The sequence below is a fragment of the Salvelinus alpinus genome, chromosome 5 (assembly GCF_045679555.1).
Source record: "Salvelinus alpinus chromosome 5, SLU_Salpinus.1, whole genome shotgun sequence".
NCBI classification, from domain to species: domain Eukaryota; kingdom Metazoa; phylum Chordata; class Actinopteri; order Salmoniformes; family Salmonidae; genus Salvelinus; species Salvelinus alpinus.
This window is the reverse complement of record NC_092090.1, coordinates 50191726-50215673: the sequence shown is the minus strand read 5'-3', so window position 1 is coordinate 50215673 and position 23948 is coordinate 50191726. Positions and strand designations below refer to the sequence as shown.

The following is a 23948-nucleotide window of genomic DNA, read 5'->3' as shown; positions in this document are numbered from 1 at the left end:
AGATCTCAATTCTTTTTAGCCAATGCCCGTCACGTGATACGTTTCTTCTCACAGGCGTCTATCTTCGTTTCGATGTAGGCTGCAAGTGAAGACTGACACATTGGGGGTGCAACTGCGTGCATCCTTATCGAATTCCAGGCAACAAGATGAGTAGGCGTAACGAACAGCAAAAGCACTAGCCTATGTCCAGGCATGCAAACCTTTCAGCGAAATTCAGTTTTGAATCCAAAATAGGTGACCTACGTGATTCATGTAGATGAGGAAAGTATATACGAACGAGTGATGCGAGTTTGAACCAATACTGGCTATATCTAAGGCTCAGCCAGTCGTTCACAAAACCGAATGCAGCACGCGACTGAAGAGACAGACAATTTGCTAGTTACAGCATCAGCGCGTGCTCTGGAAAGAGTGGAGAGTGGAATGGCAGTTTGCCAGGTACATCAGCGTGTCCCCTGAACGATAAAAAAAAAAAGTTAACATTAGTGAGAAACCTGATCGCGGAGACAGGGGTGAGAAAGTGTATTGAATGAGCTGTAACCGAAAGACTACTGGCATTTGGAAAGTTTGAGGCAAGGGAGAAAGTGTGGTGGAACAAGTATTAAGTATCTTGCTAGCTGAATCGAATTCTCCGTCAGCTAGCTGGAGAAATGTTGAGCAGCATTAACCAAAATTATCTGATCAGTTAAATTGGCTAAGGTATTGTGTGATAATTAGCTGGCTAATAAAGTCAGACAAGTAACGTTAGTTAGCCAATGTTACATAAGAATAGTTAACGTTAGTAACCTAACCAATTTGCTATAGTATTACCTGGTATACGACTCCTTGCTGTTCCTCAAGTTATAATGCTTTAGTTGCTTACTGGACCCTGGCAATCTGATATGTTATCTAGCTAATGAACTATCTGAACTGTTTTTCCTCTACAGTACTATATGTTGTTCATTTTCTGAATGAGCTGTTGCTTGTTAAACAAGTGGATTCAGGGATCAAGTGTAGCTGGGCCTGGCATTGACTTAAGCTGGATGCCACTATAGATAGGCTGGACACAATTTAACAATGCTTTTTTTCTGATAACTAGTTCATTGCATCAGCAGTGGAGCACATTTTCATAATATTACCATATGTCCCAGCTGCTTGCTGTAATTTTAAAGTAATCGCTACTAAGCAGGCCTTATTTTAGGGTGTTTTTAACCCTGCCAGCTCCTATTACTCTTCTTTTGAGCACCGTGGCACCAACTTGACTTCCTCTTTTGAGCACCGTGGCACCAACTCGACTTCCGAATGTTCTTTTCCCAGCCCATTGTAAAATGGCATAATGCCTGCTTAGCTATTGTTGGCACTGAGACCTGCCCATGAACTCAGAGGCTTACCTCAGGAAATGTATTAAGTTCACTGCTACTTTGTGAGCCAGTTCACTTCTCCTGGATACACGTTGTTGTGACCCACAGGGTTAACGATGGCTGGCGCATAGCCATCAAACTTTAGACATTTTCTGATCATGTTTAACCATATTTTCTTTCAGCAAAAGGTGTAAAACTAAACAAAACCCGAGTCTCTGTTCTCTTTCAAGATGTGGCCGATTTTTAAACAGCCAGACATTTCCTTTTACTAAGAAATATCCTATTCTTTTGGGACGAGTTTCTAAATGTCTGCTGGGTAATTTGATATGCGTTAATCTGTTAAGTAGGCATCGAATGGAGCGAATGCTGGCAGGTTCATGGAGTTGCAAACCAAATGGATAGTTCTAGCTCCTTGATCAAGATCTGACGCATTTGCTACCTCAGCTTATGAACCCTAACAAGTGTCACAAATGAGTTATGTAGTACCCACAGGGCCACAGGGAGGAGCAAGAGCTTTAAACCCATACTATTTATAACCTATTTTAGCCCTAACCCTGACTTGTAACACAATGCACCTATAGCTGTAATGGTCACCATTTTTCTAAACCTAACTTTAACCCTGATTGACATAAAATAGCATGCAACAAAAGACTGTCTCTTTTTCTAAAATGGTCACATTACTTTGTGTGTGTACTCAGCAAAAAAGGAAATGTCCCTTTTTCAGGACCCTGTCTTTAACAGATAATTTGTAAAAATACAAATAACTTCACAGATCTTCATTGTAAAGGGTTTCCCATGCTTGTTCAATGAAACGTAAACAATAAATGAACTTGCACCCGTGGAACGGTTAAGACACTAACAGCTTACAGATGGTAGGCAATTAATAAGGTCACAGTTATGAAAACGTAGGACAGTAAAGAGGCCTTTCTATTGACTCAACACCAAAAGAAAGTTGCCCAGGGTCCCTGCTCATCTGCATGAATGTGCCTTAGGCATGCTGGAAAGAGGCATGAGGACTGCAGATATGGCCAGGGCAATACATTGCAATATCCGTACTGTGAGATGCCTAAGACAGCGCTACAGGGAGACAGGACGGACAGCTGATCATCCTCACAGTGGCAGACCATGTAACAACACCTGCACATAATCGGTACATCTGAACATCACACCTGCGGGACAGGTTGGCCACAACTGCCTGAGTTACACCAGGAACGTACAATCCCTCCATCAGTGCTCAGACTGTCTGCAATAGGCTGGACTGAGGGCTTGTAGGCCTGTTGTAAAGGCAGGTCCTCACCAGACATCACCGGCAACATCGCCTATGGGGACAAACCCACCGTCGCCGAACCAGACAAGACTGGCAAAAAGTGCTCTTCACTGACGAGTCGCGGTTTTGTCTCACCAGGGGTGATGGTTGGATTCGCGTTTATCGTTGAAGGAATGAGCTTTTACACTGAGGACTGTACTCTGGAGTGGAATCGATTTGGAGGTGGAAGGTCTGTCATGGTCTGGGGCAGTGTGCCCCACAGCATCGGACTGAGCTTGTTGTCATTGCAGGTAATCTCAACTCTGCGTTGAAGGGAAGACATCCTCCTCCCTCATGTGGTACCCTCCCTGCAGGCTCATCCTGACATGTCCCTCCAGCATGACAATGCCACCACGCACAGAACGAGCAGTATGGCTGATTTCCTGCAAGACAGGAATGTCAGTGTTCTGCCATGGCCAGCGACGAGCCCGGATCTCAATCCCATTGAGCACGTCTGGGACCTGTTAGATGTGAGGGCTAGGGCCCCCCCAGAAGTGTCCGGGAACTTGCAGGTGCCTTGGTGGAAGAGTGGGGTAACATCTCACAGCAAGAACTGACAAACCTGGTGCAGTCCATGAGATGCACTGCAGTACTTAATGCAGCTGTTGGCCACACCAGATACTGACAGCTCATTTTGATTTTGACCCACCCCCCCTTTGTTAAGGGAAACATTATTCAATTTCTGTTAGTCACGTCTGTTGAACTTATTCAGTTTGTCTCAGTTGTTGAATCTTATGTTCATACAAATATGTACACATGATAAGTTTGCTGAAAATAAATGCAGTTGAGTGAGGACGTTTCTTTTTTTGCACATGCATACATACACCTTTGCCAAATACATTTAAACCCAGTTTTTCACAATTCCTGACATTTAATCCTAGTGGATATTCCCTGTCTTAGGTCAGTTAGGATCACCACTTTATTTTAAGAATGTGAAATGTCAGAATAATAGTAGTGATTTTATTTCAGCTTATTTCTTTCATCACATCTCCTAAAGCCATGACATAATTTTCTGGAATTTTCCAAGCTGTTTAAAGGCACAGTCAACGTAGTGTATGTAAACTTCTGACCCACTGGAATTGTGACATCTGTCTGTAAACATTTAAGTCATTTACCTTTCCAACAATTGTTGGAAAGGTTACTTGTGTCATGCACAAAGTAGATATCCTAACTGACTTACCAGAACTATAGTTTGTTAACAAGACATTTGTGGAGTGGTTGAAAAGCGAGTTTGACGCCGACCTTAGTGTATGTAAACTTCCGACATCAACTGTATGTATATCGTATTATGCCTGTTTCTTTTGGGATGGAATGCGCTAACCTCAACTCTAGTATACATATATTATGTAATCATCTTAATATCTCAACAGTAATAGAAAACACAAGACTGCCTCAACAGCCTGCAAATAAATTACATCATGCAACCCTCGCAGTTAACAAATTTACCTCTGTGTGCTCTTCGTTTGCACGAGAAGGCAGAGTGATCGCTGCCGCTGACAGCACAAGCTTTTGGCAGAGCTTGTGGAGCTGGCTACTTGTGCGAGAAGGCAAAGCGGCTGGTTGATGAATTTGACAGTGAATGTAATAGGAAAATACGTTTCTCGACCAGAGGTGACTGAATTAATGTTCAGGATTATTGATAGTAGTTATTGGAACAGTAATCAAGTGTAATTTCAAAACATAAGCATGAAAATAATGATCTTGAATCATCATAGTAATTCGATCATCTGTTAAAATGCTGTTTCTGTCCTTCTCTTGCATTAGCAGTGTGGAAAGGGACAGGAAAGTGCGCGTCGGGAGTTTTTCTGTGAGGGTGTGGGGAAGTTGTACATGCAGGGAGAACTGATCTTCTTAAATGTCATTTGTGGTCTTATGCTCCTATCTATTGGGTTGATTTAGTTACTGCAGTTCATTTGTTTAAAAAAAATCTGATCATACTATCAAACTTTATATACCTAAGGTCACTGAATAAAGTGTATATCCTTACTGAAATAGTAATTACTCAAATGTTTAATATAAAATATTTGCCATTTCATTTAATCAATTACATTCAAAATAAAATATTTACAGCATAACAATTAAACTGATGGTCCATACGCATGTACAAAAAACACAATAGATTTAGTTATTTAAAGAAACACTTTCTATACATGGGTACCATTTTTTTTATTTGAGCTCCACCCCATCAATCTGCATAATCTCTTTCTAATTATGTAAGGCTGGGCAGTGTATCTCGTCATCAATTGCTAGCCCCGAAATACTATTTGCCCTTGGAACGCTGAACTCCCCCCATTTGTTTTCCTATGGAGAGGCATGCTGGTATATTTTGCCAAATATCTCAATGTGTATATTTAGATTTTTGGGGGGGAGTAGGACACCATTTTCATCTGTTCTTTCTAATTGTGACTGCCAGGTTGCAGTTGTAAATGAAAACTTGTTCTCAACTGGCCTACCTGGTGAAATTAAAAAAATAATTACGTAAGTCTGGGCAGTGTGTCTCATCATCGATCGCTAGAAACAAATAGTCCTAAATTGCAATTTGTTTCCTACTTCCTCCTTATGCAGACGTAAGGCGATTTGACACCATAGAGGTGCGTATGTTTTCTTTCAACACAAGTATTTTTTTCAGTTTTGTCCTTAGAACAAATTGTAGTGGTAATATAAAAAGGGATTCCTTTTTTTGTGCCTTTTGGGCAAAATGGATTTCTAAGCACAATTCCAGTCAAAATAGGCTCTGAGAACGTTCAATTCAATTAATTTGCTTTGGGCTCGCGCTAGTGTTCCAGCTTAGCCAACACTCTATTGCCGTTTTTTCAGCCTTGGGGGAATTTGGACTCGTTCTATTGTCCTGCCTACTATAGAGTTGAAAAACACCACACACTTTACCCCTTAATCACTTATTCAATACAGTGGATAAAAAAGGGTATGCCAGATGTACTGTGCCCGAATGAGATTATGCCAACAAAGGGTATCATGTTCTGCTGGCACATTGTAGAACAGATGTCCACAGGCAGAAAGTGTACAATGTAATAATGTGCAGTGTAGCTCAAATATTGTTTCTGTCGTGTTGAACTTGACAGTAACACGTGCGGGGGCATTATTAAATGTTTTACTCGGTGAACGTTATTTTTGTACACGTATCCTTGTGCTCTTGATGTCTACTATAATAGAGCAAAAATAGAATGCATGTTTCATTCCGTTTCTACTTAAAGATTTTTTCCCCCCAAGTGCAATATTTAGGTGTGTGTGTGGTCACAAGCATTCTATTATTAAGGCTGTCACGGCTAACTGCAATATCAGTGTATTTTTTGTTGTCATTTACAGTAAAGTCTAGGCAACAAATAACATTGGATTGCTATCTTTAATTTTTTAGCTACGAGTTAGGTTCACATTAACCACTTATTGTACACAGACTGATCATGTAGATCATATTCTTTTGTTTTAACCTGCATTTCCCCCTTGCAGGGATTTTTTTGTTTTGCATTTAGTGCAAAAAAAATAAAATACTAACCTTTTTGGGCAGTTTGCATCCGTCTGTCAATCTACTATCCCCCATAGTACAGCATTTGACCTATTCTATTGGTCAACTTGTTCTTCTGTATGATAAATAAATATTCCAAACATACTTTGTGGGATGCTATAGATCCCAAATTAATACAACCAATTATCAAAACCTTAAAAGAAATGATGCTGATGCAACAGATCAGACTGTTTTAGCTTAAAATGTTGATAAACTATGTGGCTATTTCTTCAAATAAAGTGCAGCAATGCGCACGCGGCAGTAGGCTACAAGCTCTCATATTCCAATATGCAACCAATTAGTGGGCAAACACCATTCTCAAGTGACCGCAAATGCGGTTATGCATGTAATGCTTTGTCGTTTTTTGCCTTAATGCATACAAGCTGGGCATCATTCTCAAGTGATGGGCTAATATTGTCACACATCAGACTATTCTTGATTTTAATCTTTACATATACTAAATGTGTGAAATCAGTTTTGATTTAGAATGGACCATTATCATGCCGCTGTCTCATGGCAGGGGGGAAAAATGCATGTCATCTATGCACTTAAATAGTGAATGAACGCTTTTCCCGTAGTTAATTTTCATGCCGGCCAGTTAGGCTATAGTCCTGTTGTAAAGAGGAGCAATGTGCTTAATATTAGTGAAATTCAGAAATAAATGTAGCCTATAGAAATTTGATAAGATCCTCTTAAAAATAGACGCCAACAAAACAATTTTCTCACGCAATTGCATAGCCTATAGAAATGTTGCCGAACATGAGCTCTTGGGCTCTCATGAAGTGTGTTGATTTTCGATAACGTGTTTTGTTCAGTGATTAGAGGAACAATGCAGTGCTGACTACCAGGCAAGTTTTGTATGCTAATGACCATCAGCAGCATCAGAGCTTGGAGAGCCTAGTTATGTGACTAAACAGTCACGTGGAATTTGACTGCAGTCAGGAGTCTTGACTGCCGGTGTGGTGGTAATACAGTCACTGTAACAGCCCTAGGTGGTACCACCATTTGACTCATGCAGCGCGACACATCTCCTTCGTATAGAGTTGATCAGGCTGATTGTGGCCTGTGGCAGGTTGTGTCCCACTTTTCTTCAATGGCTGTGCAACATTGCTGAATATTGGCAGGAACTGGAACACTCTGTCGATCCAGAGCATCCCAAACATGTTCATTGGGTGACATAACTGGTGTGTATGCAGGCCATTGAAGAACTGGGCCATTTTCATTTTCCAGTAATTGGGTACAAAGCCTTGCGACATGGGGCCATGCGTTATCATGCTGAAACTTGAGGTGATGGCGGCAGATGAATGGCACGACAATGGGCCTCAGGATCTTGTCACAGTATCTCTGTGCACTCAAATTGCCATCGACATGCAGTTGTGTTCGTTGTCTGTAGCTTATGACTGCCCATACCATAACCCCACCGCCACCACTTCGCAATGTTGACATCTGCAAAATTGTACGACATAAACGTTGTCTGTGGTTGTGAGGCCGGTTGGAAGTACTGCCAAGTTCTTAAACAACATTAAATTCTCTGGCCATAGCCCTGCATTCCTGCAGTCAGCATGCCAATTGCACGCTCCCTCAACCTGAGACATCTGTAGCATTGTGTTGTGACAAAACTGCGTACTTTAGTGTCCTTTTGTCCCCAGCACAAGGTGCACCTGTGTAAGGATCATGCAGTTTAATCAGCCGATACTGCGGTGGAAAGTGGCAGAGCTACAGCTCTGTCAGACCAGGAGATTTTCCTAAAAATGTCACCTCACAAAAACGTCTGTAGCGTCGACTGGTTTGGCCTACCACAATAGGGGAGATTCTCACAAACACGACCGTGTACTCCGTTTTGCGCTACGACCCCCACAAGTGTCATGGGACTTGTCTGAAGGTAACCCATACAAATGTATGGAGGTAGTTTTATGCCAACAAAAATAAGGGGTTAAATGTGTAAAAATAAATACTACTTGGGCCTAGGACAGATGCATGAATAAATGGCAAAAAAGACACTAAGGAATACGGTTTTGAAGTCTGTCCTAGGCCCAATAAGTATATTTTTTCCCCCCCCATTTAACTTTTATTTTTGTTGCTGTTCAATGTGTTTCTATGGGCTACAGTAGTAGAGTCCAAATTACAAATCCCAAAAATGTTTTGGGATGAAATATTGAAAGGGGTCCTAAAATACAAAATCAATTGGCTAAATGATCCATGGTATGACCTTAAAACAATTCCATATGTCAGCTTAAAACTGCATCTGCAGTTTAAAGATGCACCATGCAGAAGTCGCTCCGCCATTTCCTGGTTGCAAAAATTCAAAAAGTTCACCTAATTTTAAGTTTGACAAAATTAGCAAGTATAGTGGAGTCATTGTACAATCTAAACCGATGTAAAATATTGTATTTTCAGCTGTTTTGAAGCTGGTGTACAAAACCGAAAGTTTTTTTTACTGAAATATTTTTACTGAAATAGCACACACAGAACAGATCTACCCCCTCTTAGACTTGTTTTAAATGAGTGACAGATCTATAACTCACATCTATATGAATTTGGTAGGGTCGCCCCCAAAAAGTTACATTTTTAGCTTAAAACAAATCCAGATGGAGATGTAAATTAGTCCTTTATTACTGTAGCATAAGCAATGCTGCAGCAAATGTAGACCTACCTGTCACAATAGTACATTTTTTGTTTGTCATGAGATGCATTGTGATTAATCATGCAAATAGAGAGAAGGCTATAGAAGCCAGCAGAACATTTTAAGTTCCATGTCATGTTCATAAATAATTGACCCCTTACTCACATTTATCCTGGGAAATGAGTAGGTTTGGCTGGGAGATCTCAGTAACCCGGTTCCTGCTATTAAACCATAGTTGGGTCCCATTAGTTGGGACCATAGTTGGGTTACAGTATTTGCTATGACTCTGGATTGAACTCCTAATCTCAGGGCGTACACTACCCACAAGGCCACTGATTTGGTACAAGAACAGCCCTTAGCCGTGGTGTACAGTATATTGGCCATATACCACTCCCCTGCTGGTCTTAATGCTTAATTGATAGCCACACCAGGCGTTACACATTCAAAGAGATCCTTTATGAGTGCATGATGCTAACCCCTCTTCTGACTTCTCCCCTCCAGGTTGCGGAGCAGATGGACATCAGTGCGATGCCATGTCAGGCTCTGCTCCGCATGCTGGCCAAGAAACCTGGCTGGAAGGAGACTAACTTCCAGGTACCTAACAAACCTACCACACTCAACTGGGGGTTGTCCATAGACAGATTTTTGCCTAAATGTTTTGGATCTCTATAATCGTTTACCGTGCTTCTTGCCAATGCAAGATATTTAATGGTATTGGAATTGGCTAGTGATAAGACCCACTGCAGGCGATCAAAACTCTATTTTATAATACAGATTCACAATATTAACTGTCCAAACATGGCAACAGGATGATTTCACCTCCATACTGGATTTAAAATTAGTTGGTTCATGTGCGCTTAAACAGGCTACAGAATGTTCAGTGTTGTAACATGCCTCCAGGTGATGCAGCTAAAGCTCCAGGTGGTGGCAGTGGTGGCCCAGAGGGGCAGGTTCTCTAAGACGTCTGCCTCTGTGGTGCTGGATGCCCTGGTGGAGAAGATGGGAGACGTCAAGTGTGGAGGGAAGGCCAAGGACGCCCTAACGGCCATAGGAGAGGCCTGCTCTCTGTCCTGGATTGCTGAACAGGTAATAGACTGGATATACTGAACTATACTACACTGTAACTCTAAAGGAAAATGAATGTTTTGTCCATGTCTGTGAATGCCAAGTAGTTGAACTGGAACCAATGGCTTGCTTTAATGTGCTTTTGTTTTGGTCAGTGACTATTTCAAGAAAGGAGGGAAGGATTTGGGTGAACTCTGCTTGGATAACAAACTGTTACCCACTGATGCAGTTTGTCGATTGTTTTTTTCCCTCACTGGTATTAACTGACACCATTGATTTACTTTGTGAACCAAACTGCAGACAAATCCACTAACCCCTCTGACCACTCCAGGTTAGAGGTCGACCGATTATGATTTTTTTTTAACACGATACAGATTATTGGAGGACCAAAAAAAGCCGATACAATTAATCTGACATTTATTTTATTTTATATGTAATAATGACAATTACAACAATGCTGATTGAACACTTTAGCTTAATACATAAATAAAATCTTTCTGGTCTCAAATAAATAATGAAACCTGTATTGCCTGCTAACATGTTTTTCTTAACTAAATATGCAGGTAAAAAAATATATACTTCGGTGTATTGATTTTAAGAAAGGCATTGTTTATGGTTATGTACATTTGTGCAACGATTGTGCTTTCTTCTCGAATGCGCTTTTGTTAAATCCTCACCTGTTTGGCAACATTGAAGTAGGCTGTGATTCAATGATAAATTAACAGGCACCACATTGATTATATGCAACGCAGGACAAGCTAGTTAACTACACATGGTTGATATTACTAGGTTAACTAGTGACTGTGGTGATTGTTTTTAATAAGTTTAATGCTAGCTAGCAACTTACCTTGGCTCCTTGCAGCCACAAGCTCCTTTTGACGCTGCACTCGTGTAACAGGTGGTCAGCCTGCCACGCAGTTTCCTCGTGGATTGCAATGTAATCGGCGTCCAAAAACTCTGTTATGAACTTGAAATCGGTCCTAGTTAATCGGTCGACCTCTACTCCAGGTTGTGTCATTGGCCTTTGCCCAGAAGAACCCGAAAAATCAAGCTGAGGCACTGAACTGGCTGGCCAATGCCATGAAGGAATTTGGCTTCACAGGGTAAGTTATCACTCAGGTCTTATATTCCTTTGGAGTGTTGTCAGTGCTTTCTTGTCTCATTCATGGTATTGAATCAATCAAGCATGTCCTCTCCTGTTCCAGAATCAATGTGAAAGCTTTTATCAACCACGTCAAGACTGCTTTGGGTGCCTCCAATCCTGTGAGTGTTACTGCTGATTTCTATTTTTTGAGTTTGCCTTGCTTTATTTGTCTGCTGCTATTTGGGAGCAGTCAGTCAGTTTTTATATGGATTATGGTTCAAAACATTTCTACTTTAAAGTTGCCTTAGATTTACATTTTTGGGTCCTCATTCCTTGATCTTATAGAGCTCTCTGGTAGATGGATTGGTTCACAATTAAGATATTTTAAAAACGGTGAAACAAATGACTGCCTTTTTAACGTGTGTGTCGCAGGCTATACGAGCAGCAGCCATCTCTCTGCTGGGGGTGATGTACCTGTACATGGGTGCCTCACTGCGTATGTTCTTTGAGGATGAGAAGGCAGCACTGCTCGCTCAAATCGACGCAGAGTTTGAGAAGGTAGTATTTTAGTTGACACATCTTCATAAATATCTCTAGCTTACTTGACACTTGGAGTACCTGGTATGTTGTATCTATCCTTAAATGTATCTACCAAATGATGTGCCTTTTTATCAAATACTTTTGTTATTGTGAAATTGAATTATAGCCTCTTAAATGCCCAAAATATTTTCACACTAAATATTATCAGTGCAAGAATGCCCACTTTTTATTTTACACTGTTTCCAGGCGTAACTTAGTTTCCATATTGGCTCTGTGATTGACTCATCTTGGTTCTGCTGTGTCACAGATGCAGGGCCAGACTCCCCCTGCCCCCACTAGAGGCTCCATAAAAAGGACAGGGGGGCAGGAGGAGGGAGAAGAGGCCAAGGAAGAGGGGGGTGCAGGTGACATCATGGACCTCCTGCCTCGCACTGACATCAGGTTAGCACATCAATGTACTAGAGCGGTACTTCCAACCTTATCCTCGGACCACCAGACCTTTTTGTTTTAGCTCTAAACTGGCACACCCAATTTCAATTAGTCAAGGGGTTGATCATTAGTAGACTAATTGAATTAGGTGTGCCAGTTTAAGGCTGCAACAAAATTGTGTAACATCTGGTAACATCTGGTCCCTGATAAGAGGGTTGGGAAACACTGTACTAAAGAACTTCTCTAGCTTTGCAATAGCTGCTTCCGTGAGTGCATGAGTAGCACCACTTATTTAACTGTATGGGTTAGCATCACACCAGATCTAAAATTAGGTGGTGCACCTGAGTTTTTTTTGTTAAGCAAACGTTTAAAAAAATTAAAAAGCTCTGGGTAGAATGATACCAAGACTGTCAGAGGTATTGTCCTTCAGGCAGCCATTGTTCTAAGGTTAAAGTAATGTGGTGGCATTTATACTGTATTGCTTTCACAAATCTATTCTTATCAGATCAGTTCTTAGATGAGAACTGAAAGAACTGGGTGCATTTCATCACGGTCAAAGAAATGGCTCTTCTGACATGTTCTCTTTCTCTGTAGTGATAAGATCACAGAGGACATGGTGTCGAAGGTGGGCGATAAGAACTGGGCTATCCGTAAGGAGGGTTTGAATGAGGTGGCTGCAGTGCTCTCTGAGGCCAAGTTCATCAAGCCCAGCGTGGGAAACCTGCCCATCACACTGAAGGGACGCCTCAGTGACTCCAACAAGATCCTGGTTAGTGTTACACCCTGAGTGTTTCTCTAAATGGGAGTGTTTAAATGGGTTTACATTGCAGAGATGCGTGACCACTACCGTACCGTCACTTAGGCCTAAATGTGAATTAGTTTAGAGCAGTCTGCCCACATGTCAGTTTCCCTTCTATCTGATTGATTTGTTGCGCGATGTACTGTGACTTTAATGATAATCCGCAGCACTCACCAACATAATCTCACCAGTATAAATTGCATGCCAGAAGTGTTTGTGGGGAGTACTGCTGGGACTGTCATTTCCATGTCTCCAGAATTGACACATGAATTAAAAAATAATAATCAGTGCTTTGTCATTACTGCCTTGACTTGATCATGTGATCAGTTAAATGATTCTGTGTGCGTCTTTCTGTTTCAGGTCCAGCAGACCCTGTCGATCATGCAGCAGATGGCCACTGCCATGGGCCCTGCCCTCAAACAGCATGTCAAGACCCTGGGCATACCAGTCATCACTGTGTTGGGGGATATTAAGGTACACACGTGTCATAAACATCCCTTCTCTCTATCACAGACTGAAACGCGCGCACACACGTATGGTCAAACCCACACTTCTCATTGTCTTTCCCCAGAACACAGTGCGTGCTGCAGCCATGGCCACCCTGAACTCCTGGGTGGAGCAGACTGGTATGAAGGAGTGGCTGGAAGGAGAAGAGCTGTCTGAAGAGCTGAAGAGGGAGAATCCTTTCCTCAGACAGGAGGTGTGTGTGGGGGAAGGGGGTGGGTGTTATGGATAGGGTTTGTGATTTGAAGATTTTAGTACACATCATGATGTCAGTATAACAGCTGTTACATTTGTTGCCCTGTTTCTTATTTGCAGCAGGTCATTTCAAAGGGAATGGTCAGAGGCGCCCTCTAAAATTGGCCAAACTCTTTCATTTTAAAGCTTGAGTGACACCTGATTCAATCTCCCGCTCCTTCCACAGGTGCTTGGCTGGCTGGCAGTGCATCTGCCCACCATGCGCTCAGTGCCCTCCGATCTTATGCTGTGTGTACCCCCCCTGTTTGGTTGCCTGGAGGACCGCAACGTTGACGTAAGGAAGCGAGCCCAGGATGTCCTGCCTATCTTCATGATGCACCTGGGCTTCGACAAGATGAACAAGGCCACAGGCAAACTGAAGGTAGGGAACTAAGGAGATCAACTGTGCATGTCTTGTTTTTATTCTACTGTATGTACAGTGTATTTGGAAAGTATTCAGACCCCGTCACTTACTCTAAAATTGAATAAATTGCTTTTTACACACACTACCCCATAATGACAAAGCGAAAACAGGTTTTTAGACATTATTGCAAATAAAATAAATACCTTATCGAAATGGAGATCAGGTGCGTTCTGTTTCCATTGATCATCCTTGATGTCTTTACAACTTGATTGGAGTCCACCTGTGGTAAATTCAATTGATTGGACATGATTTGGAAAGGCACACCTTTCTATATAGTGTCCCACAGTTGACAGTGCATGTCAGAGCAAAAACCAAGCCATTAGGTCGAAGGAATTGTCTGTAGAGCTTTGAGACTGGATATTGTCATGGCACAGATCTGGGGGAGGGTAGCAAAAAATGTCTGCAGCATTGAATGTCCCCAACAACACAGTGGCCTCCATTCTTAAATGGAAGATGTTTGGAACCACCACGGCTCTTCATAGAGCTGGCTGTCCGGCCAAACTGAGCAATCAGGGGGAGGGCCTTGTCAGGGAGGTGACCAAGAACCCGATGGTCACTCTGACAGCTTCAGAGTTCCTCTGTGGAGATGGGAGAACATTCCAGAAGGACAAACATCTCTGCAGCACTCCACCAACCAGGCCTTTATGATAGTGGCCAGACGGCAGCCACTCTTCAGTAAAGGCACATGAGAGCCCGCTTGGCGTTTGCTAAAAGGCACCTAAAGACTCTCAGACAATGCCAACAAGATTCTCTGGTCTGATGAAACCAAGATTGAACTCTTTGGCCCGAATGCCAAGAAACCTGGCACCATCCCTACGGTGATGCATGGTGGTGGTTGCAGCATCATACTGTGGGGATGTTTTTCAGCAACGGACTGGGAGACGAAAGGTCGAGGGAAAGATGAAAGGAGCAAAGTACGGAAGTCCTTGATGAAACCGTGCTCAGGACCTCAGACTGGGTCAAAGGTTCACCTTCCAACAGGACAACGACCCAAATCACACAGCCACGAGAACGTAGGAGTGGCTTCGGGAGAAGTCTCAATCTCGAGTTGCCGAGCCAAAGCCCGGACTTGTACCCGCTCGAACATCTCTGGAGAGACCTGAAAATAGCTGTGCAGTGATGCTCCACGTCCAACCTGACACAGCTTGAGAGGCTCTGCAGAGAAGAATGGGAGGAGTTTCTCACCTGTGTCATACCCAAGAAGACTTGAGGCTGTAATCGCTGCTTTAACTTCTCTGCGCTACGGATCCCTTTTGCGGGATCATTTTCCTAAACAACCGCTGATTTGCAGGGTGCAAAATATTACTAAATATATTTATAATCATTCAATCACAAGTGAAATATACGAAAACACAGCTTAGCTTGTTGTTAATCCACCTATCGTGTCAGATTTTGAAAATATGCTTTGCAGCGAAAGCAATCCAAGCTTTTGTGAGTATCAATCAATGCTAGAACAGCTAGCCCCAAATTAGCATGGTCACGAAAGTCAGAAAAGCAATACAATTAATCGCTTACCTTTGATAATCTTTGGATGTTTGCACTCACGAGACTCCCAGTTACACAATAAATGTTATTTTTGTTCGATAAATATTACTTTTATAACAAAAAAACGCCATTTGGGTTGCGCGTTATGTTCAGAAAACTACAGCCTCGTTCCGTTCGACAAATTCCAAAAAGTATCCGTAATGATCGTAGAAACATGTCAAATGTTTTTTATAATCAATCCTCAGGTTGTTTTTAACAAACATAATCAATAATATTTCAACCGGACCGTAACCTATTCAATAAAAGAGAGAAAGAAAATGGAGAGCTACCTCTCTTGCGCGCAGGAACTAATCAAAGGACACCTGACTAGTTTTGAAAGATCTTGCTCATTTTTCAAAATAAAAGCCTGAAACTATGTCTAAAGCCTGGTCACAGCCTGAGGAAGCCATTGGAAAAGGAATCTGGTTGATACCTCTTTAAATGGAAGAAAGACGGGCAAGGAAACGCAGATTAAGAATGAATAAAAGATCACTTCCGGGTTAGATTTCCTCAGGTTTTCGCCTGCAGAATCAGTTTTGTTATACTCACAGACAATATTTTGACAGTTTTGGAAACTTTGGGGTTTTCTATCCTAATCTGTAAATTCTATGCATATTCTACGATCTGGACCTGAGAAATAGTCAGTTTACCTTGGGAATGTTATTTAAAAAAAAATATATATATATATATATCTGACCCCTAGCGTCAAGAGGTTAAACAATGTGATATTTCAGGTATCATTATGGGGTATTGTGTGTAGATTGAGAGGAGGGGGGGGGAGTAGTATTTATCATTTTCTATCCTGATGGGAGGCTTCTCTTCCAGGATGAAAATGCCCCCATCCACAGGGCACGAGTGCTCACTGACTGGTTTGATGAGCACACAAATGATGTATACCATGGCACTCTCACCAGATCTTCACCCAATTGTACATTCTGCAGCGGCACCTGAAAAGGCGTAGGGCTGGGCAATATGCACACCATAGTTAAGATGGCGCCGGAGAAAAAGGCTGACGTTTTACGTGTTCCTATCCAATAGTGTTTTTTTTGTTAGATTCTTTGCATTTAACTTTTTTAAACTTATTTTGTAAATAATGTTGCTGCTACTGACCGAAAATAACTTCTGGACATCAGAACTGCGATCACTCAGCACGATCTGGCAGAATCCTTTTTTTCCTTTAACGAGCCCGCTGTGAATGACATAGTTCTTTCCCGGGAGCAGGCCCAGATCCCCGTCATTTGTGTGAAGAGAAGGTGGAGAACAAGGGGCCGTAGGGGATCAAATAAATCCCTACTGCCTTCCATTCCGCTAGCAAACGTGCAATCTTTGGAAAATAAAATTGATAACCCACGCGGAAGATTAAACTACCAACGGTTCATTTAAAACCCATAATATCTATGCTTCACTGAGTCGTGGCTGAACGACGACACTATCAACATACAGCTGGATTGTTATATGATGCACCGGCAGGATAGAACAGCGGCGTCTGGTAAGATGAAGGGCAGCGGAGTATTTATTTTTCTATATAACAGCTGGTGCACAATATCTAAAAGTCTCGAGGTATTACTCGGCTGAGGTAGTATCATCAGCTGTAGACCACACGATCTACCTAGTTTTCATAATTTTTCATTGCTGTCTACATACCACCATAGACTGAAGCTGGCACTAAGACCGCACTCGATGAGCTGTATTCCACCATAAGCAAACAGTAACGCTCACCCAGAGCCGGCGCTCCTAGTGGCCGGCGACTTAAACCAGATTCAAGTTTCCTGCATTTAACTAATTTCTATCAGCATGTTAAATGTGCAACCAGAGGGCAAAAGAACTCTAGACCACCTTTACTCCACACACACAGAAGCATACAAAGCTCTCCCTCGCTCTCCATTGGGAAAATCTGACAATTCTATGCTTCTGATTCCTGCTTACAAGCAAAAATTAAAGCAGGAAGCACCTGATCAATAAAAAAAAAAGTGGTCAGGTGAAGCAGATGTTAAGCTACAGGACTGTTCCGCTAGCACAGACTGGAATTTGTTCCGGGATTCTTCCCATGCCGTTGAGTACACCACATCAGTCATTGGCTTCATCAATAAGTGCATCGACGACATCGTCCCCACAGTGACCATACGTATATACCCCAACCAGAAGCCATGGATTACAGGCAACATCTGCACTGAGCTAAAGGGTAGAGCTGCCGCTTTCAAGGAGCGGGACTCTAACCCGGAAGCTTATAAGAAATCCCGCTATGTCCTCCGACCCATCAAACAGGTAACGCGTCAATACAGGGCTTACATGCTGACCAGACCGGACACATCGCGTGCGCGAGCGTTTCAAAATATATGTAGAAATACATGTTATTCAATTATTGCACCCACACTGCTCACGCGTGCCAACAAGCGTCTGCGATGCCAAGGGCTAAAATAGAACTCCTTTCTATTTCTGACGCAGATCGCGCTGAAAGTCCTGCCTCATCGGTTTATAGAAGCAGGTACCCATGTGCCATCTCCTCATTGGTTATACCCACGTGGGTGATTGAAAGACAAACTATTTTGCCGGTCGTCGTGGTAATACTATGAAAGTTTAGATGCCGATCATCATATAAGTTCTGGAAGGAGGAGAAATGACTAGAAACGATTCGGTTGGCCGTTTTATGTGTGGATTAATTGTCGGAGTAGAGGACCTTGTGCATTTCAGGTAAAATAACAACTCAATGTTTATATCCCTGGACAAATTAGCTAGTAACAGCAAGCTAGTTAAATAAGACAAATTAGCTAGCAAGTGCAAGCTAACTAGCTAAGTTGCCATACATGTTTAATGCTTTTTGACCTGTCTCCAAATTAATGTCATTGGTTCAGAGTTTGTTCTGACATTTTAACCTGCGTGTCATGATCGCGTTTGGTGTAGGGGGACAAAATACATTTATGCACGATAGCGCACGCGTGGCAGCCGGTTTGGGTTCCGTGTAAGATGGCTCTGACGCTCGTCGGATGTGGCAGGGCTTGCAAACCATTAGTCTACAAAGGGAAGCACAGCCAAGAGCTGCCCAGTGACAAAAGCCTACCAGACGAGCTAAAGTACTTCTATGCTCGCTTCGAGGCAAATAACACTGAAACGTGCATGAGAGCACCAGCTGTTCCGGAAGACTGTGATCACGCTCTCCACAGCCGACGTAAGACCTTCGAACAGGTCAACATTCACAAGGCCGCCGGGCCAGACGGATTACCAGGACGTGTACTGTACGCATGGGCTGACCAACTGGCAAGTGTCTTCACTGACATTTTCAACCTCTCCCTGTCCGAGTCTGTAATGCCAATATGTTTCAAGCAAACCACCATAATTCCTGTGACCAAGAACACGAAGGTAACCTGCCTAAATGTATTTTATATATTTTTTTCCCACCTTTATTTAACCAGGTAGGCTAGTTGAGAACAAATTCTCATTTACAACTGCGACCTGGACAAGATAAAGAAAAGCAGTTTGACACACACACAACACAAAGTTACACATGGAATAAACAGTCAATAATACAGTAGAAAAAGTATATATAGTGTTCAAATGAGGTAAGATAGGGGAGGTAAGGCAGTAAATGGGCCATGGTGAAGTAATTACCATATACCAATTAAACACTGGTGTGATAGATGTGCTGACGATGAATGTGCAAGTAGAGATACTGGGGTGCTAAGGAGCAAGATAAATAAATACAGTATGAGCATGAGGTAGTTGGAATTGGCTATGTACAGGTGCAGTGATCTGTGAGCTGCTCTGACAGCTGGTGCTTAAAGCTAGTGAGGGAGATGTGAGTCTCCAGCTTCAGTGATTTTTGCAGTTCGTTCCAGTCATTGGCAGCAGAGAACTAGAAGGAAAGGAGGAATTGGCTTTGGGGGTGACCAGTGAGATATACCTGCTGGAGCACGTGCTACAGGTGGGTGCTGCTATGGTAACCAGTGAGCTGAGATGAGGCGGGGCTTTACCTAGCAAAGACGACCTGGAGCCAGTGGGTTTGGCGACGAGTATGAAGCGAGGGCCAGCCAATGAGAGCGTACAGGTCACAGTGGTGGGTAGTATATGGGGCTTTGTTGACAAAATGGATGGCACTGATAGACTGCATCCAATTTGTTGAGTAGAGTGTTGGAGGCTATTTTGTAAATGACATCGCAGAAGTCGAGAATTGGTAGGATGGTCAGTTTTACGAGGGTATGTTTGGCAGCATGATTGAAGGAAGCTTTGTGACGCGTAGCACTCACGTCTAGCCATGAAGTGCTTTGAAAGGCTGTTCATGGCTCACATCAACACTATTATCCCAGAAACCCTAGACCCACTCCAATATGCATACCGCCTTAACAGATCCACAGATGATGCAATCTCTATTTCACTCCACACTGCCCTTTCCCAGCTGGACAAAAGGAACACCTATGTGAGTGTTATTCATTGACTACAGCTCAGCGTTCAACACCATAGTACCCTCAAAGCTCATCACTAGCTAAGGACCCTGGGACTTAACACCTCCCTCTGCAACTGGATCCTGGACTTCCTGATGGGCCACCCCCCAGGTGAAAAGGGTAGGTAACCCATCCGCCACGCTGATCCTCAACACGGGCTCCTCGGGTGCGTGCTCAGTCCCCTTTCTTTACTCCCTGTTCACTGATGACTGCACGGCCAGTCACGACTCCAACACATCAAGTTTGCCGATGACACAACAGTGGTAGGCCTGATCAACGACGAGACAGCCTATAGGGAGGAGGTAAGACCTGGCTCTGTGGTGCCAGGACAACCTCTCCCTCAGTGTGATCAAGATAAAGGAGATGATCATGGACTACAGGAAAAAGAGGGCCGAGCACGCCCCCATTCTCATCGACAGGGCTGTAGTAGATCAGTTTGAGAGCTTCAAGTTCCTTCGTGTCCACATCACCAACAAACTAACATGGTCCAAGACCGTCGTGAAGAGGGCACGACAACCTATTCCCCCTCAGGAGACTGAAACATTTTTGGCATGGATCCTCAAAAGGTTCTACAGCTGCACCATCGAAAGCATCCTGACTGGTTGCATCACTGCCTTGTATGGCCACTGCTCGTCCTCCGACCGCAAGGCATTAGAGGGTAGTGCGTACGGGGCCCAGTACATCACTGGGGCCAAGCTTTCTGCCATCCAGGACCTCTATACCAGGTGGTGTCAGAGGAAGGCCCTAAAAATTGCCATAGACTGCAGCCAACCTAGTTATAGACTGGTCTCTCTGCTACCGCATGGCAAGCGGTACCAGAGCACGACGTCTAGGTACAAGTGGCTTCTAAACAGCTTCTACGCCCACGCCAAAAGACTCCTGAACATCTAATCAAATGGTTACCCAGTTGCGTTGCCTCCCCCCTCTTTTACACAGCTGCTACTGTTATCTATGCATAGTCACTTTAATAACTCTACCTACATGTAAATATTACCTCGACTAACCGGTGCCCTCGCACATGGACTCTGTACCGGTACCCCCCTGCATATAGTCTCGCTATTTAAATTTTACTGCTGCTCTTTAACTACTTGTTACTTTTTATTTCTTATTTAAAAATATTAATGTTTAACTGCTTTTTTGGTTAGGGGCTCGTAAGTAAGCATTTCACTCTGCTCTACACCTGTTGTGTTTGGCACGTGACTAAATTTGATTTGTCTAATTATTTTGAATGAATGTTTTACGCGATATTCCAAATGCCTGTATCGCAAGAATCAAGGGTACTTTTTTTATGAGCGCTTGTCTGCTTGTTCTCATGTTATATTTTCTACATTGTAGAATAATAGTGAAGACATCAACTATGAAATGACACATGGAATCATGTAGTAACCAAATAAATATAATTTGTATTTGAGTTTCTTCAAAGTAGCCACCCATGACGACTCCTTTGCACACTCTTGACCTTCTATCAAACAGATTCATGACGTAGTCACCTGAAATGCATTTAAATTAACAGGTGTGCCTTAAAGTTAATTTGTGCCATTTCTTTCCTTAATGCGTTTGAGCTAATCAGTTCGGTAGGGGTGGTATACAGATGATGGCCCTATTTGGTACAAGATCAAGTCCATATTATGGCAAGTAAGCGAAGAGAAATGGTCAGTTAGTCTGGAAAATATTAAGTACTTTTTAAGTTTCTTCAAGTGCAATTGCAAAAACCAAGCGCAATGATACTGCCTCTCATGAGGACTGCCACAGGAAAGGAAGACCCAGAGTTACCTGTGCTGCAGTGGATAAGTTCATTAGTTACCAGCCTCAAATTGCAGCCCAAATAAGTGTTTCACAAGGCTCAAGTAAGACACCTCTCAAATCAACTGTTCAGAGGAGACTGCGTGAATCAGGCCTTCATGGTCAAATTGCTGCAAACAAATTTCTACTCAAGGACACCAGTAAGAAGAGGAGACTTGCTTGGGCCAAGAAACACGAGCAATGGACATGAGACCGGTGGAAAGCTGTCCTTTGGTCTGAGTCCAAATTACATTTTTGGTTCCAACTGCTGTGTCTTTGAGACTTAGTTAAGTGAACGGCTGATCTCCGCACGTGTGGTTCCCACTGTGAAGCATGGAGGTGTGATGGTGTGGCAGTGCTTTGCTGGTGACTGTCTGATTTATTTAGAATTCAAGGCAGACTTAACCAGCATGGCTACCACACCATTCTGTAGCGATACGCCATCCCATCTGGTTTGTGCGACTACAACACCCTATCAAGACAATGTTGGCGTGTCCTTTATTTTGGCAGTTACCTGTGTCTTTAAATCCACTCCCAATATGCTTGCGATTAACACTGTCTTGAAGTTAATTGATAATTAATACATTTCTTGTCTAGCCTGCCTCTAAGGACCAGGTGGTTGCCATGCTGGACAAGGCCAGGGATGTGATGCCTGCTAAATCAGCTGGTCCTGCTAAAGCTGCCCCCACCAAGCCTGTATCCAGCGTCCACCCAGCCAAAGCCCTTGCAGGTGGGTTCACGTACAGCACTAAAGGAATTATATAATCCAGGGAGAGGGGTAAAAGGCGGACGGAATGAGGTCGTGGTGAATTACGTGATTGTTTAGTTTTCTTTATGCTGCCTTAGTTTCATTTTGAAGTACTAATGTGGCCCTCGAGCATTGATGTTGGCCATCCCTGAGCAAAAAGTAGAAATTGATTCGCTTTCTTTCCTTCAATCCAGACCTCAAATATAGCTAACACTAAAAGCAAAGCAAAACGACTCAACTTGTACTGACCCATAGGCATCTCTAACAAATTGCCTTTTTTTTTTTTGGTGCGAAAAGCCTCTTTAAATCCATGTTTCTCTCCCTCGCATCCCCTTAGCTTTGAGCAAAACCCAGGCTCCCATTGAAGAATATGCAGTTGCCGACCCAAAGAAAGCCAAGCCAGGGGCACTACCGGCCAAAGGAAAGGTGAGTGAGTCAAAGCTGTTCTCGTGTTCGCCATTTTAGGAGCGTCACCAATATCCATGTTTGTGTTACATGTACTGTACCTCATGTCTCATAGTTTGATCATGGTGCTAGAACATGCCAAAGTTCCACTTTAATTCTCCCTTGGATGATGGCCACCTAGGCAGTGTGCTTGTTTTATATTGATCATAGAAGTATTAATCAACAATTTATTTTTGAAGAATCAGTCAGTTAAGACTGTGGTCATCCAGAATGGAGGGATTTCTTTACAATGTTTATTAGGGCACGCTGTAGCAGATCTAGCATTTGTTGTACTACAAGTCCAGGTACCATCAGTTTTATCAGTTATGTTCCATTTCATGCCAAATGAACACGACCCTGGTGTTTTGTGTGGCTAGTGGAGGTCTCAGGAGTTGAACTCCACCCTAAACAGCAGCAGGAGCTCCAACGGGAGCAATAACACCAGCCTGGACAAGGAGCCTAGTGCCAGTCAAGCTAAAGGCTCAGCCAGGGGGAATAACTGTAAACAGCAGGTACCTCAGGCCTCTGCCTGAAAGGAAATGCACTTGTAAGGGTACTCGTACTATCTGCTGCTGTTGATGACATGCATGTTTCTTTTCGACAGGAACATGGTTTTCTTTTTATGGCACACACACTGCCATTAATGGAATCGTGCACACAAACCACCACGATCATCTCTCTTTTTCCAGGCACACAGTGTTAGAGGTGGACTCACAACTGTGCTTATTTGTTGCGTTCTTGCCTATTAATCAACTGTTCTCACCCCCCCCCCAATTCCTTTAAGGGTCAGTTTCCAGTCCCCCATCGCTCTGCTTTGATGCTCCTTTGAACCTATATCCCCCACCTCTCTCCAGGCTGCTGCTGGGAAGAAGCCCTTGGGTAAGGGTAAAGAAGAGGAGGACAAGTCTGGTCCCATCTTCACCATGGTGCCCAACGGCAAGGATCTGCGTGTCAAAGACGAGAAGAACTTGAAGGTGTGTATGTAATAGGGCTGTCCCCGACCCCAAAAAAGATCTTGGTCGACCGAGAGTCGTCTGTTCTTTCAACTAATCGATTTGGTCAATTTTTTAACATTTTCCAGAGACACACCCTGTGTTTTTAATAACTATATCTACTGAGCTTGTTTGGTGAAATAATTAAGACCCAAAT

At 43.0% G+C, this 23948-nt stretch overlaps 1 protein-coding gene across 3 annotated transcripts in view; it reads left to right on the top strand.

Annotated features, from left to right (window-relative positions):
* Window positions 1-23948, top strand: part of LOC139576296 (cytoskeleton-associated protein 5-like) — a 91518-nt gene that overhangs the window by 22786 nt on the left and 44784 nt on the right. For all 3 annotated transcript variants that reach the window (XM_071402238.1, XM_071402239.1, XM_071402237.1), the window contains exons 15-27: window positions 9288-9380; window positions 9687-9872; window positions 10860-10954; window positions 11057-11114; window positions 11368-11493; window positions 11783-11916; window positions 12499-12673; window positions 13064-13177; window positions 13275-13403; window positions 13629-13823; window positions 22205-22337; window positions 22693-22781; window positions 23654-23773. In XM_071402238.1, coding sequence (XP_071258339.1) covers window positions 9288-9380; window positions 9687-9872; window positions 10860-10954; window positions 11057-11114; window positions 11368-11493; window positions 11783-11916; window positions 12499-12673; window positions 13064-13177; window positions 13275-13403; window positions 13629-13823; window positions 22205-22337; window positions 22693-22781; window positions 23654-23773 — 1647 coding nt within the window. The remainder of the gene's footprint in view (window positions 1-9287; window positions 9381-9686; window positions 9873-10859; window positions 10955-11056; window positions 11115-11367; window positions 11494-11782; window positions 11917-12498; window positions 12674-13063; window positions 13178-13274; window positions 13404-13628; window positions 13824-22204; window positions 22338-22692; window positions 22782-23653; window positions 23774-23948) is intronic.